Source organism: Bombina bombina, chromosome 6, assembly GCF_027579735.1.
Source record: "Bombina bombina isolate aBomBom1 chromosome 6, aBomBom1.pri, whole genome shotgun sequence".
Classification (NCBI taxonomy): domain Eukaryota; kingdom Metazoa; phylum Chordata; class Amphibia; order Anura; family Bombinatoridae; genus Bombina; species Bombina bombina.
Window position 1 is genome coordinate 880,706,375 of NC_069504.1, and position 12,670 is coordinate 880,719,044.

General features: G+C 33.8%; 1 protein-coding gene across 1 annotated transcript in view; it reads right to left on the minus strand.

Annotated features, from left to right (window-relative positions):
- Positions 1 to 1,945: 1,945 nt before the first annotated feature.
- The window catches only part of EPO (erythropoietin), a 57,228-nt gene continuing 46,503 nt past the window's right edge, over positions 1,946 to 12,670 (minus strand). The window contains exons 2-5 of the mRNA XM_053718373.1: positions 11,669 to 11,799; positions 5,955 to 6,029; positions 5,073 to 5,237; positions 1,946 to 2,557 (exon numbers count right to left, since the gene is read on the minus strand). Coding sequence (XP_053574348.1) covers positions 2,390 to 2,557; positions 5,073 to 5,237; positions 5,955 to 6,029; positions 11,669 to 11,799 — 539 coding nt within the window. The 3' untranslated portion in view covers positions 1,946 to 2,389. The remainder of the gene's footprint in view (positions 2,558 to 5,072; positions 5,238 to 5,954; positions 6,030 to 11,668; positions 11,800 to 12,670) is intronic.

The following is a 12,670-nucleotide window of genomic DNA, read 5'->3' on the forward strand; positions in this document are numbered from 1 at the left end:
GAAAGTTTAATTTGGACTTTACTGTCCCTTTAAATAAATTTACCAGTGTCACCTTCTGGCACAAAACTAAAACTGAACTCTGTTTTCCTTGACTCTAATACATATAAACAATAAGAGCATCTCATGGAGTGCACAAACTCGAAGTTGGCAAATGGAAACTGCTGTTTACCAACGTGGATTAATAGAGAATATTATTGTTAGTGAATTGATAAATATGGTAAAAAGGCTATGTTTTGGGGTTTTTTGGCCAACAAAATCTTTGAAATAAGCATTCATCAATAAAATGTGTTATGATGACCGAACGTGCAAGAATTTTTTTTCTATTGGAATATTTTTTTATATAAATAAGTACATGTATTTAATTACACATTAAAGCAAATTACAAGTAAAATGTCATAATAATTCTGCCTATCTACAACACTATTGCTATTTTATTTCCCTCACTTCAATAACCTTTGGTGATTTATACTTTAAGGGACATTAAACACATAATAAATGTTGGATAGAATGATGTATTCAAAGCAAAGATTAGCCTCAGAATAATATGCACAATTATTTTTTAAATAAATTATATTTGGTGTTTAAACTTCGAAAAAAAGTGTAATGTTTCAGCGTCCATAAAGCAGTTGGTGCTGCAATGTTTTAACCGAGGTTACCTTCTCTGTTTAGGCCAATCGTTATCATTTATGAATGGCTCACAAGAGTGTACAACCAATGACTGTGTGGAATATAGCAGTGTTTACTTTGGATTCTGCATTTAAACTTTTTAAGGAAATAAAATGCCTGCAGTTTTTAAAATTAAATGACAGGAAAAGGGGCAAAATAAATAATGAAAGCATACTTCAATTTTTTTTTTACTACACATAATTAAACATTCTATATTACAATCTCAAAGTGTTTAATGTCCCTTTAAGACCCTTCTTCTAACATAATGGGGCAAATAGTAAGCATACAGACGCTTTGATGCCCTTCTGTATAAGTAATAGGTGGTGTAAACAATTTATATCCATGGGCAAAGTGTTCTGCACCAAAACTGAAATTAAACTGCACTTTCTTGAAACTCAAAATTTTTCTTGCATGATTCATGCAGAGCATCTATTTTAAACAACTTTCCAATTTGCTTCTATTATCTAATTTGCTTCGCTCTCTTGGTATCCTTTATTGAATAGCATACCTATGTAGACTCAGGAGCTGTGAGCTAGCTGCTGATTGGTGGTTGCACATATAAGTCTCTTGTCATTATCTTACTGATGTGTTCAGCTGGCTCCCGGTAGCGCATTGCTGCTCCTTCAATAAATCAGGAGAATTAAGCAAAATTGATAATATAAGTAAAATGGAATGAAGTAAAAATGAAACTTGCTGATTCAGATAGAACATGTCATTTTAAGACACTTTACATTAACTTCTATTTTCAAATATACTTTGTTCTCTTGGTAGCTGTTGTTGAAAAAGAATATATGCATATTCTAAACTACTAGGGGCTAGCTGGTGATTGGTGTCTGCACACATTTGTCTCTTGTGATTGGCTCACTAGATGTGTCCAGCTAGCTCTCATCAGTGCATTGCTGATCCTTCAGCAAAGAATAAAAAGAGAAGGAATCAAATTTTATAAAATAAGTAAATATAAAATGTGTTAAAAATTGTATGTCCTATGTTAATCATGAAAGAACAATGTGGGGTTTCATATCCTTTTAAACTTGTATCCTCATTGTGAATCATGAAAGAAAAAAAAAAGTGTTTCATGTCCCTTTAATTTGCAATTGTTTCAAACTGGAAACCTATAACCCAACAGGATGCCATAATCGACACCTTGAGATTCTCTGCAAAGTACAAAAACCTTTTAATCAACCGGTTGGTCTATTCAATGTGCTTCATGCTGGCATGTGATTGGCCAGTCTGCATTCTTAGTGAATAGAGAAAGAGCCAATCCAAAACATAATTCACATTTTCTTCAATCTCACTTACTTAGAATCACTGTAGAACGCATTATGGTTGTTATCAATGCATAGTTACTCAGCATCAAGTTAAACTAGTATGTTATTTTCTTTTATCAATCCATATACACAGTATAATGTATTTGTGATTTACATATTTTTTTCAGACACACAATTAAAATCCCTTAGAAAATATATTTATTATGCAACCCTAAATAAAGATAAATATTTAGAAATATTTACAATTTTTTAACTTAATATCAAATATAAACTCTTTCTTGAATCTCTTGACCTTACGTTTCCTCCAAATACAGATATAAAAAAAATGTCCATAATCCATATAAAAATCGTATTACATAAAAATAGCTCCAATTTAAGATTTATATGTCCTTGTCAACCCGTGTAGTGCCCCTGGAGTGAAGAAGTACGGTTTTTAGAAGTGGCATTTGTAGAGCTTAGCTGTAGGATTTACAGCTTCCTTCGATACAGATATCCTCTCTGCATATTTCAATCAATAGAAGTTTACATTTCCCTCTTAAAAAGTTTGTGTAAACAGAGAAGAATTTTTTTAAAGTCCGTACTGAAAGAGTACTTTCCTCTGATTGCATAGTTTGAGTTTCATCCTATAGAAAAACAAGAGTGAAAATCTTTTAGATAATGAAAAAAAGTATTTATGAAAATCGAGTGCTATAAACGAAGATCCAAGACAATAACTTAAAGGCACAGTAAAGTCATAATTAGACATTCATGATTTAGACAGAGCATACAATTTAAAAATAACTTTCCAAATTATTTCTATTATTTAATTTGCTTCCTTCTCTTGTTATCCTTTGCTGAAAAGTTTATCTAGGTAAGCTCAGGAGCAACAAAGAACTTAGGTTCTAGTTGCTGATTGGTGGCTGCATATATATCCCGATTGTCATTGGCTAACCTATGTGTTCCGTTAGAAACCAGTAGTGCATTGCTGCTTCTTCAACAAATGATACCAAGAGAATAAAGGAAATTTGATAATAGAAGTAAACTGGAAAGTTGTTTAAATTTGTATGTTCTACCTAAATCAGGAAATAAATTGTTGGGTTTCATGTCCCTTTAAGCTATAAATAAATAAATAAAATGTATAAGAAATGCTTTCTATCATGTAAATGTAATTTTCTATATCAGTTATCATTAATGCAAAGAATGAAGATTGCACAACCCCTTTAAGGGGCATTAGACACTAAACAAATGCTACATATTATGGCATATTCACAGCAAAGATTAGCTTGATCGTAATATTCAAGTATTTTTTAATTATATTAGTTGTTTAAATATTTTAGCGTCCATTATACAACATGTTGTAACCTCGGTTACCTTCTCTCCTGAGACCAATAAGGGACACCTATAAATAAGTCACTAGAGTTTTCAACCAATAGCTGCGTGCAATATAGCAGTGTTATATGTGGAGTCTGTACTTCCATTCTTTACACGAATTAGAAAGCCCTTTCATGGGGTAAAACAATAGAAATGCAGACAAAGGAGTAAAAACTGCAGCATGGTGAGGAGTAACAATTCTGCTGAAGTTGTATCCAGCAGTATAATGTCCCTTTAATTCACTCAGATTACTTATACAATAAAACTAGAATACCATATAAGTAACCACCAGAATCATTTTCCTCAGACTTATTTTTTTCACTGGAGTTTCTGTTTACCTATGTAAAAGGTAAACAAGGCACATAATCAATATTGAATAATTATTTTTTATTATTACAGGTGTCCCTCGTATTACAACTGTTCAATTTACACCGTTTCAGAATAACAAACTTTTTTTCCAGTCATGTGACTGCTATTGAAAAGCATTGAGAAGCAGTGCATTTATTAAAATAGCCAGTAAGTGGAGCTGTGCACTTGTCAATGCAAGTGAAGTCTGTGTTGTGCGATTATTTTATTAGGTTTATAATGCTGTTTAGCAAATGTTTTTGTTCATTTAACTTTAACGTTTAATTATATATTCTGTGTTGTGTGATTATTTTATTAGGTTTATAATGCTCTTTAGCATTTAAAGTCTTAATTTCAAAGCTTTAAAAATAATGTATTAGGTGTTACTTATGACAATTTTGAGAGGGGCCTGGAACCTATCTCCCTCACTTCCCATTGACTTACATTATAAACTGGGTTTCAATTTACAACAGTTTCGATTTACAACCATTCCTTCTGGAACCTAACCCTGGCGTAAACTGAGGGCTACCTGTATTTGTAAACCAAAGCCAAATTCAGTAGCACAGTTTACATGAGCAGAGTTATACAATAACAATGTCATGTTAAAAAGAATATAAACACAAAAAAACAGACTAAATAAAATGAATGAAGAGGGGCTGGAATCTGTCTGTAAGAGCTCCCAGACTACAGATTGAAGGTTGGGGAGACATAAGATTTGGGGTAACTTGTCACATGGTTTGTAGTTGCAGCAGTGAGATAAGTCAGTTCAAATGTATGTTTTAAGTTTGGATGGAGAGGAACTTTCAGGGGTGGTGGGGTGGTAAGCCTATCTTAATAGGTGGGTTATTAAAGGGAAACTATACATAGTTCGACGGAGTGATTGAGTGGGGTAGAGAGTTCCGGAGCAGCACATGTGAAGTCATGTAGGTGAAAGAGGGAAATATTAATGACAGAACCAGACAAATGTAGGTCAGAAGTTGATCAATGAGTGTGGTTCAGGGAGTATTTGATGATAAAATATAATTGGGTTTGAGGTTGAGTGCTTTTAGGTTAGGGTCAGTATACGAACTGGCAGAGAGAGAGAGATTGGTGACTCAAGTGGAAATTAAATGTACAATTAATTTAGTTTTATGTTATTTTATAGTTAACACTTTTAATATATAAACATTTTGGCTAATGTTAGCTTTATTAAGCAAGGAAACAAAGGTGTTTATTAACATGTGAAGTGAGCATGTGCAAACAGTAATTTCAAACATTAAAGCCTTCACAGTGAGGTTTCAAAAGATCAGAAGTATTGAAATTAAAAAAAATCTAAACATTAAGAAGAAAACAGTTTGAAAGGGGTTTTAAAATTAATTCAAAATTGAATTTAATTTGAATGAAAAATGATTTTTTATATTATTATCATCATACTACTGTATAAAACAAAGAATTCCCTCTAACCTGTATATTTAGACGCTTAAATAGCTGACTGATGCTCCGGATGTTGCTGTAAGATTTATCCACAGAAAATTTTACGGTGGCATCTGTGATAAAATCCCGTATCCTCTGTATCGCCTTAGTAAACAAGTTAAGTCCCTTCCAGACATCTGCTGCCTGTTGTAACTTCTGCAAGAAACATAAGACATATTCTAAAGTATAAACAAGTTTTGATTTTCAATGTTAGTCTGCTGATAACCTTTTAATGTTAGACATTAAGGGGGATTCAAGACGCCTCACTGTATGCCGGATTTACTTGGACCTGAGTCAGACATTTAGATAAAGTGATAGAAAATATGTTTTTTTATCTCTTCCCTTCATGCATTGTGTTTGCTGACATGATCATGTTTGTTATGTAAGGATGGCGCTATACAAACAAAGATGCAGACAGATACCCCAGACAAAGACATACATAGATTTAGCAGAGCTGAAAAACACGCTGGCATCTTTTTACTTAGTAAGATAACAGACAGATATACGGATAATATGTTTGGTAACTGAGTGACTCCCAATATTACTGACTGGGCCGGCAGACCTCAGACGCCTAAGGCCTGTTTATAACAGGGCCCTGATTAAAGCGTGTCTGTGTCCAACCTCTTGCCTTTGAAGTGGTGACGTAAAGGGCTCCATCCTGTCACCAGGTTTTGCCATCAAAGGATGTTTGTAAATGAGGAAGTGACTCTACAATGGGAATTAACCCCATTTCTCTATCCCATTACATAATAAATAAATTACATAGCTTGTCCATTTAGAAAAACACCGGCCCCTTCTACGTAAAAATTCACAATACTTCCCACTCCTCAAATTAACATTTGTACTGTAATCTTGACACTTCCTCATACATACATTTAACTTCTTCCACAGTGCTGGGTTCAGTTTTGTTTCAGGAACGGTTATGTCCTCTGGAAACTGAATAGAATCCTGTTGAAGAAAGAAAATACTGAGTCAATAATTACCTAGTGGCATTTTAGTAAAAAAAAAAAAAAATGGGCATAGTTTTTAAATAATCAGAATTAGGATCAACCTGCTCCGAACACCAAATATTATCCCTACATACAATTTTATATTTAAATGGACAGTAAAGTCAAAATTTAACTTTCATTATTCTGACCGATCACATGATTTTAAACAACTTTCCAATTTACTTCTTTAATCAGATTTGCTTTGTTCTCTTCATAGATAGATACGCTGATAGAAGCTCAGGATCATGCACATATATTTAGCATTCTATGGTACCAGTGTTTGTAACTATGTATAACATTGCTATAAACATTGTTGCAAACACTGCTGCCAGATGGCTAAAGGCACGTTAAAGATTACTCTTTAACAAAGGATACCAAGAGAAATAAGCAAAATTGATAACAGAAGTAAATTGGAAAGGTGTTTAAAATTTCATACGGTATCCAGTCCATTTAAGTTTGATTTTGACTTTACTGTCCCTTTAAGTAAATGGATTGTAGACACCTTACATGAGACACAGAAATTTGCAATTGTAAGAGGACATTTTTTTTTCTACTAGGTAATATATCATATAGGGTTGATGACAATCTTTGCATTTGTTTTTGGCAAATGACGATTTGATCACAATCCCAAAATATTTTAAGCTCAAATTTGTTACCTTCTGAAAACAATAGTTAATATAACAATTTTGTACTAAATATTTAAAATCTGCACAATTATTAACAAACAAAATGGTGATATCATGAGGTTTAGTGATTAAATCACTTGAAGGGCCTAGAACTTTACCCCTGGTTCCCAACCTTTTGGGTTATTCACAATAGATCTATATACTGATGCCCCTGTCTGGCCCTAAGAGTATGTCTGGTCACTAAATATTCTTACTGGCTTCTTACACGCATCATCCCCCCGGCTTCTAAATTTTAAACAGAATTGTCAACTCCTGGGATAGGGGCATTATTTGTATAGTGGGCGTGGGCGTTTTTTATGAGTTATCAATTTTGCAAATTTTTAGTGCCTGTTATTTTTTTTTTTCAGTGTATTTTCCAATGCTCAAAATCAATGTTACATTCAAGTTCTTTTAGCTGTTCAATAATTGAAAAATGGCCCAGTAACTGTCCAATTAAGTATTGTGATCAGTAAACAGGACTGCAACATGTTAAGTATAAGGCCATTTTTCACTGAATTTTTAATGAAAAATTGCTGAATGTGATAATGTTGACATCAAAAACAGTCCATCTGCAAACACTAACATGCTGATAATTACCAAACAATAGATTGCGATCAACCCATAATAACATAGTTTGCATCGATTTGATGTAATGTAATACAGGTAGAAAACCCTGTATCCAAACTTCTTGGTTTGGATTTCAGAATAGTTTGGATTTTGGAATATTTGCATTTGTAAAATGGGACAGTTTGGAGAAGGGATTGGATCAAGATTATGTCATTTAGGCAATATTTACATGTCATAATACAGGTTATACATGTTATCTAAAAGGTAGGTGGGTGGCCCATCGCTACCCGGCATCCTGTTCCTGTATGTGCAATATGCACGCGCAGCAACTACCCACTACCAATGTACCTGAATGGGAAGAAGGGAGAGAGAGGGGGGCGGGAATTAAGATTAAAGTATCTGGGAGGGGGAAGGGTGTATTAATTGGGGGCAGCTACACTACAGAAAAAAATATATATTTTTATTAAAAAAATTAAAAAAAATTGGGGGGCAAACTGGGTACCCAGTACTGCCAGTACCCAAGATGGCGTCAAATAAGTAGCGGGGGGGAGGATTAAAGAGCTGTTTGGTGGGAATCAGGGAGGTTGGGGGCTAAGGGGGGGTCCGTCACAGCTGAATAGATGTTTAAAAAAAATCCTTTTATTTTAGTACTGGCAGGCTTTTTGCCAGTACTTAAGATGGCAGGGACAATTGTGGGATGTGTCAGGTCAGGTGGGAAGCTGATCTCTACACTAAAGCTAAAATTAACCCTACAAGCTCCCTAATTAACCCATTCACTGCTGGGCATAATACAAGTGTAGGGCGCAGCGGCATTTAGCGGCCTTCTAATTACCAAAAACAATGCCAAAGCCATATATATATGCTATTTCTGAACAAAGGGGATCCCAGAGAAGCATTTACAACCATTTGTACCATAATTGCACGAGCTGTTTGTAAATAATTTCAGTGTGAAATCTAAAGTTTGTGAAAAAGTGCATTTTTTTTTTATTTGATCGCATTTAGCGGTGAAATGGTGGCATGAAATATTCCAAAATGGGCCTAGATCAATACTTGGGGTTGTCTACTACACTACGGCTAAAATTAACCCTACATGCTCCTTACAAGCTCCCTAATTAACCCCTTCATTGCTGTGCATAATACACGTGTGGTGTGCAGCGGCATTTAGCGGCCTTCTAATTACCAAAAAGCAACACCAAAGCCATATATGTCTGCAATTTCTGAACAAAGGGGATCCCAGAGAAGCATTTACAACCATTTGTGCCATAATTGCACAATCTGTAAATAATTTCAGTGAGAAACCTAAAGTTTGTGAAAAAGTGAACAATTTTTTTTATTTAATCGCATTTGGCAGTAAAATGGTGGCATGAAATATACCAAAATGGGCCTAGATCAATACTTTGGGTTGTCTACTTGAAAAAAAAATATATATATACATGTGAAGGGTTATTCAGGAATTCCTGACAGATATCAGCGTTACAATGTAAGTATCGCTAATTATGAAAAAAAAGGTTTGGAAATAAGTGCTACTTGTACTTATTGCCCTATAACTTACAAAAAAAGCAAAGAACATATAAACATTGGGTATTTCTAAACTCAAGATAAAATTTAGAAACTATTTAGCATGGGTGTTTTTTGGTGGTTGTAGATGTGTAACAGATTTTGGGGGTCAAATTTAGATAAAGTGTGTTTTGTCCCATTTTTTCATCATATTTTATAGTAAATTATAAGATATGATGAAAATAATGGTATCTTTAGAAAGTCCATTTAATGGCGAGAAAAACGGTATATAATATGTGTGGGTACAGTAAATAAGTAAGAGGAAAATTACAGCTAAACTCAAACACCCCAGAAATGTAAAAATAGCCTTGGTCCCAAACGGTCAGAAAATGGAAAAGTACTGTGGTCCTTAAAGGGACATAAAACCCAAATTTGTTCTTTCATGATTCAGATAGAGCATACAATTTTGAACATCTATCCAATTTACTTCCGTTATCAAATTTTCTTCGTTTTCTTGTTATCCTTTATTAAAAAGCTGGGATGTAAGCTCATGAGTGTGCACGTGTCCACAACACTATATGGCAGCAGTTTTGCAACAATGTTATACATTAGCAGGAGCACTAGAAGGCAGCACTATTTCCTGTCATGTAGTGCTTCAGGAATGTGCACGCTACCTACCTAGGTATCCCTTCAACAAAGAATAACACAAGAACAAAACCAATTTGATAATAGAAGTGAATTAGAAACTTTTAAAAAAATGTATTCTCTATCTAAATAATGAAATAATTTTTGGGTTTACTGTCCCTTTAAGGGGTTAAAAAAATAGACAAATATTTGCATTTTAGAACAACAACAAAACAGGCAGAAAAGGTTGTGACTTACAGGTGGGGAAAAAACATTTTTTTTCATGAATCAGATAGAACATACAATATTAAGCAACTTTCTAATTTACATCTATTATCAAATTCCATTCACTCTCTTGGTATCCTTTGTTGAAGAAGCCACCATACACTACTATGATCTGGTTGAACATATTGGGTGAACAAATGATATATATATATATGTGTGTGTAGCCACCAATCATCAGTTTGCTAGGTATGCTTTTTAACAAAGGATAGTAAAAGTACATTGCAAGCTGGTATTAATATATTTTTACCATTTAATTTTCCCATGTTTTATAGACTTATCTGTGAAATGCAAGTTTGAAAAATAATGCTATTAATAACTTTAGAAGGAAATTCTTAGCAATGACGTATACAATACTACTGTCTAAAAACAGAACCATAAAATTATCAAAGTCAGTGCATGCAATATTAGTAGAAATCAGTGCAGACTTACACTACTTTATTATAATATCCAACAAAATCAACTATATTATCTTCTAGACAGCCTATACCAGTGATACATTTATGCACCCAATCTAGCAATCAAAACAAACACTTTAATCTGAGCAAATCAACTATTTAATGCAATATTCTTAAAAATTACAATAACGCTGTTTGTTAGCAAACTGCTGTACATATGCAAAACATTATTAGCGGTAGCCTTAGTCTTGCACATGATAAAACCATGATTTTCACCAGATCATTAATGCATTTATTTTAAATACTGCACATGGTCATATTTCAACTTTATACCTCTGGAAATAACAAACTGTTGGCGCACGAAAACTATCCCTCGCCAAATTACAAAATAGGTTCACGGTGTGGGCTGCAGCCAAGACAAATACTTGTAGATCATTTCTAACCATAGTCACACAGTATCAATATAAAATTATTTCTTATTTTTGTTCAAATATATCTGCAAATATAAACAAATATCTAAACTATAAAAGTCTCAAATAAAAACATAAAAATAGCAACAACAAAAAACACTTTGAAAACTTTCAAAAACTTTATTAAAAGGGACATGAAAACCCCAAATTTTCTTTTGTGATTCAGACAGAGCATACAATTTAAAAAAAAACAACAGCTTTCCAATTTACTTCTATCAAATTTGTTTTGTTCTCATGTTATTCTTTGTTTAAGAGATACTTAGGTAGGTGTCTGAAGCACTACATGGCAGGAAATAGTGCTGCCATTAAGTGCTCTTGCAAATGGATAACAATTATGCAAAAGTGCTGCCATATAATGGTCCAGACACATGCACCCTCCTGAGCTTACAATCCTGCTTTTTAACAAATTATACAAAAAAATGATAATAGAAGTAAATGATAAAGTTGTTTAAAATGTTGTGAAACAGTTTGGGTTTCATGTCCCTTTAAGGCTGCAATATTTTCCTTTTGTTGACAACAGCCAAGAGCTTAGCTGCAAAATGGCAAGATGGGTGCACAATTCAGCATTACATTCAATGGGCTTCGTATCAATGTAGGTAAAATCTCCAGTTTTGTACCTTAATTTAAAGGGACATGAAACACTTTGTAATTACAAGAATTTTCAGTAGTATTGCAAGAAATTAACATGTTAAGGAATGTGAACACTTTCATGATACATTAACACTGTGCTTGCTGCAATTGATTTCAAATGCTAAATTCCCCCACCAGGTGCCATATTTGGAGGAGCCAATCAGGGCTTGTTACTGGAGTAGAAGGGGCTTGCCACTGTCATAAATTGCAAACCTTGCATTGTTTTGTAGTATCTAATCCAACATTTTCCTGTTCCAGGCAGTTTTGATAAAGGGTTTTATACCATTATCATGTTCTAGCTGTGGTGCTATTACTTTTGTAACTTTACTCTAATGCTTCTCCCTATAACTCATTACATTTATCTAAACCTACCCTAAAAGTAATCCTAATATGCCGCATACCCTCTTCATAGAACACGTGCACAGTTGCAATTTCTCTGGCATGCTATATCCCTCTATAACTCACCATTGCTGTTTCCATCTCCCTGGCTTCTTTGATGTATCTGTCCAAAATGTGACTATCGCAGACGGGCTGGGCAGGAGCGAGCATAACAATCTTTACATTAACCAACAACATTAATAGCAGGGTAGGTAAACCTGTAATATATAACAAAAATGATATTGAGATTTCCATAAACTGATAATGAACACATTGCGTCTTTAACTTATGCTGGTAATGATTATGCTGTACTGTTCTAAATTCCTATTTTAAACCTTTCTTAGCCCGTATAGTTCAAAGATATTTTATATTTTATTATTGAATCTAAAATTCAACGCTGCGTGAAAAATGTAAGAGAAAAAGGAAATGAGATTGAAGGATTTTTTTTGGAATAACATATTTTATAGGCATTTTGTCATGGACCAGAGGAGAGAACAGTGCCCATTATGGGAACCCTGGGCCACTAGTTGTCCACCACATGTTTACAGCTACATTAAAGTGACACTGAACCCAAATTCTCTCTTATGATTCAGATAGAGCATGCAATTTTAAGCAACTTTCTAATTTACTTCTATTATCAAACTCTTTGTTCTTCTCTTGCTATCTTTATTTGAAAAAAGAAGGCATCTAAGCTAAGGAGCCAGCAAATTTTTGGTTCAGAACCTCGGACAGCACTTTTTTTATTTGTGCTGTCCAATCAGCAAGGACAACCCAGATTGTTCACCAAAAATGGGCCGGCATCTAAACTTACATTCTTGGTTTTCAAATAAACATAGCAAGAGAATGAAGAAAAATTGATAATAGGAGTAAATTAGAAAGTTGCTAAAAATCGCATGCTCTATCTGAATCATGGGTTCAGTGTCCCTTTAAGCTGAATAACAATGTTAAACATCCAAATAAACATGCTGCACAGTAAAAAAAAATGTTAATTAGACACATATATTGAACGTGTTACACTGAATAGTAATGATCAGAGTATGTTTAGTGAAAAAAACATAATCTATTCTATATTGAAAAAAATATCTGAAC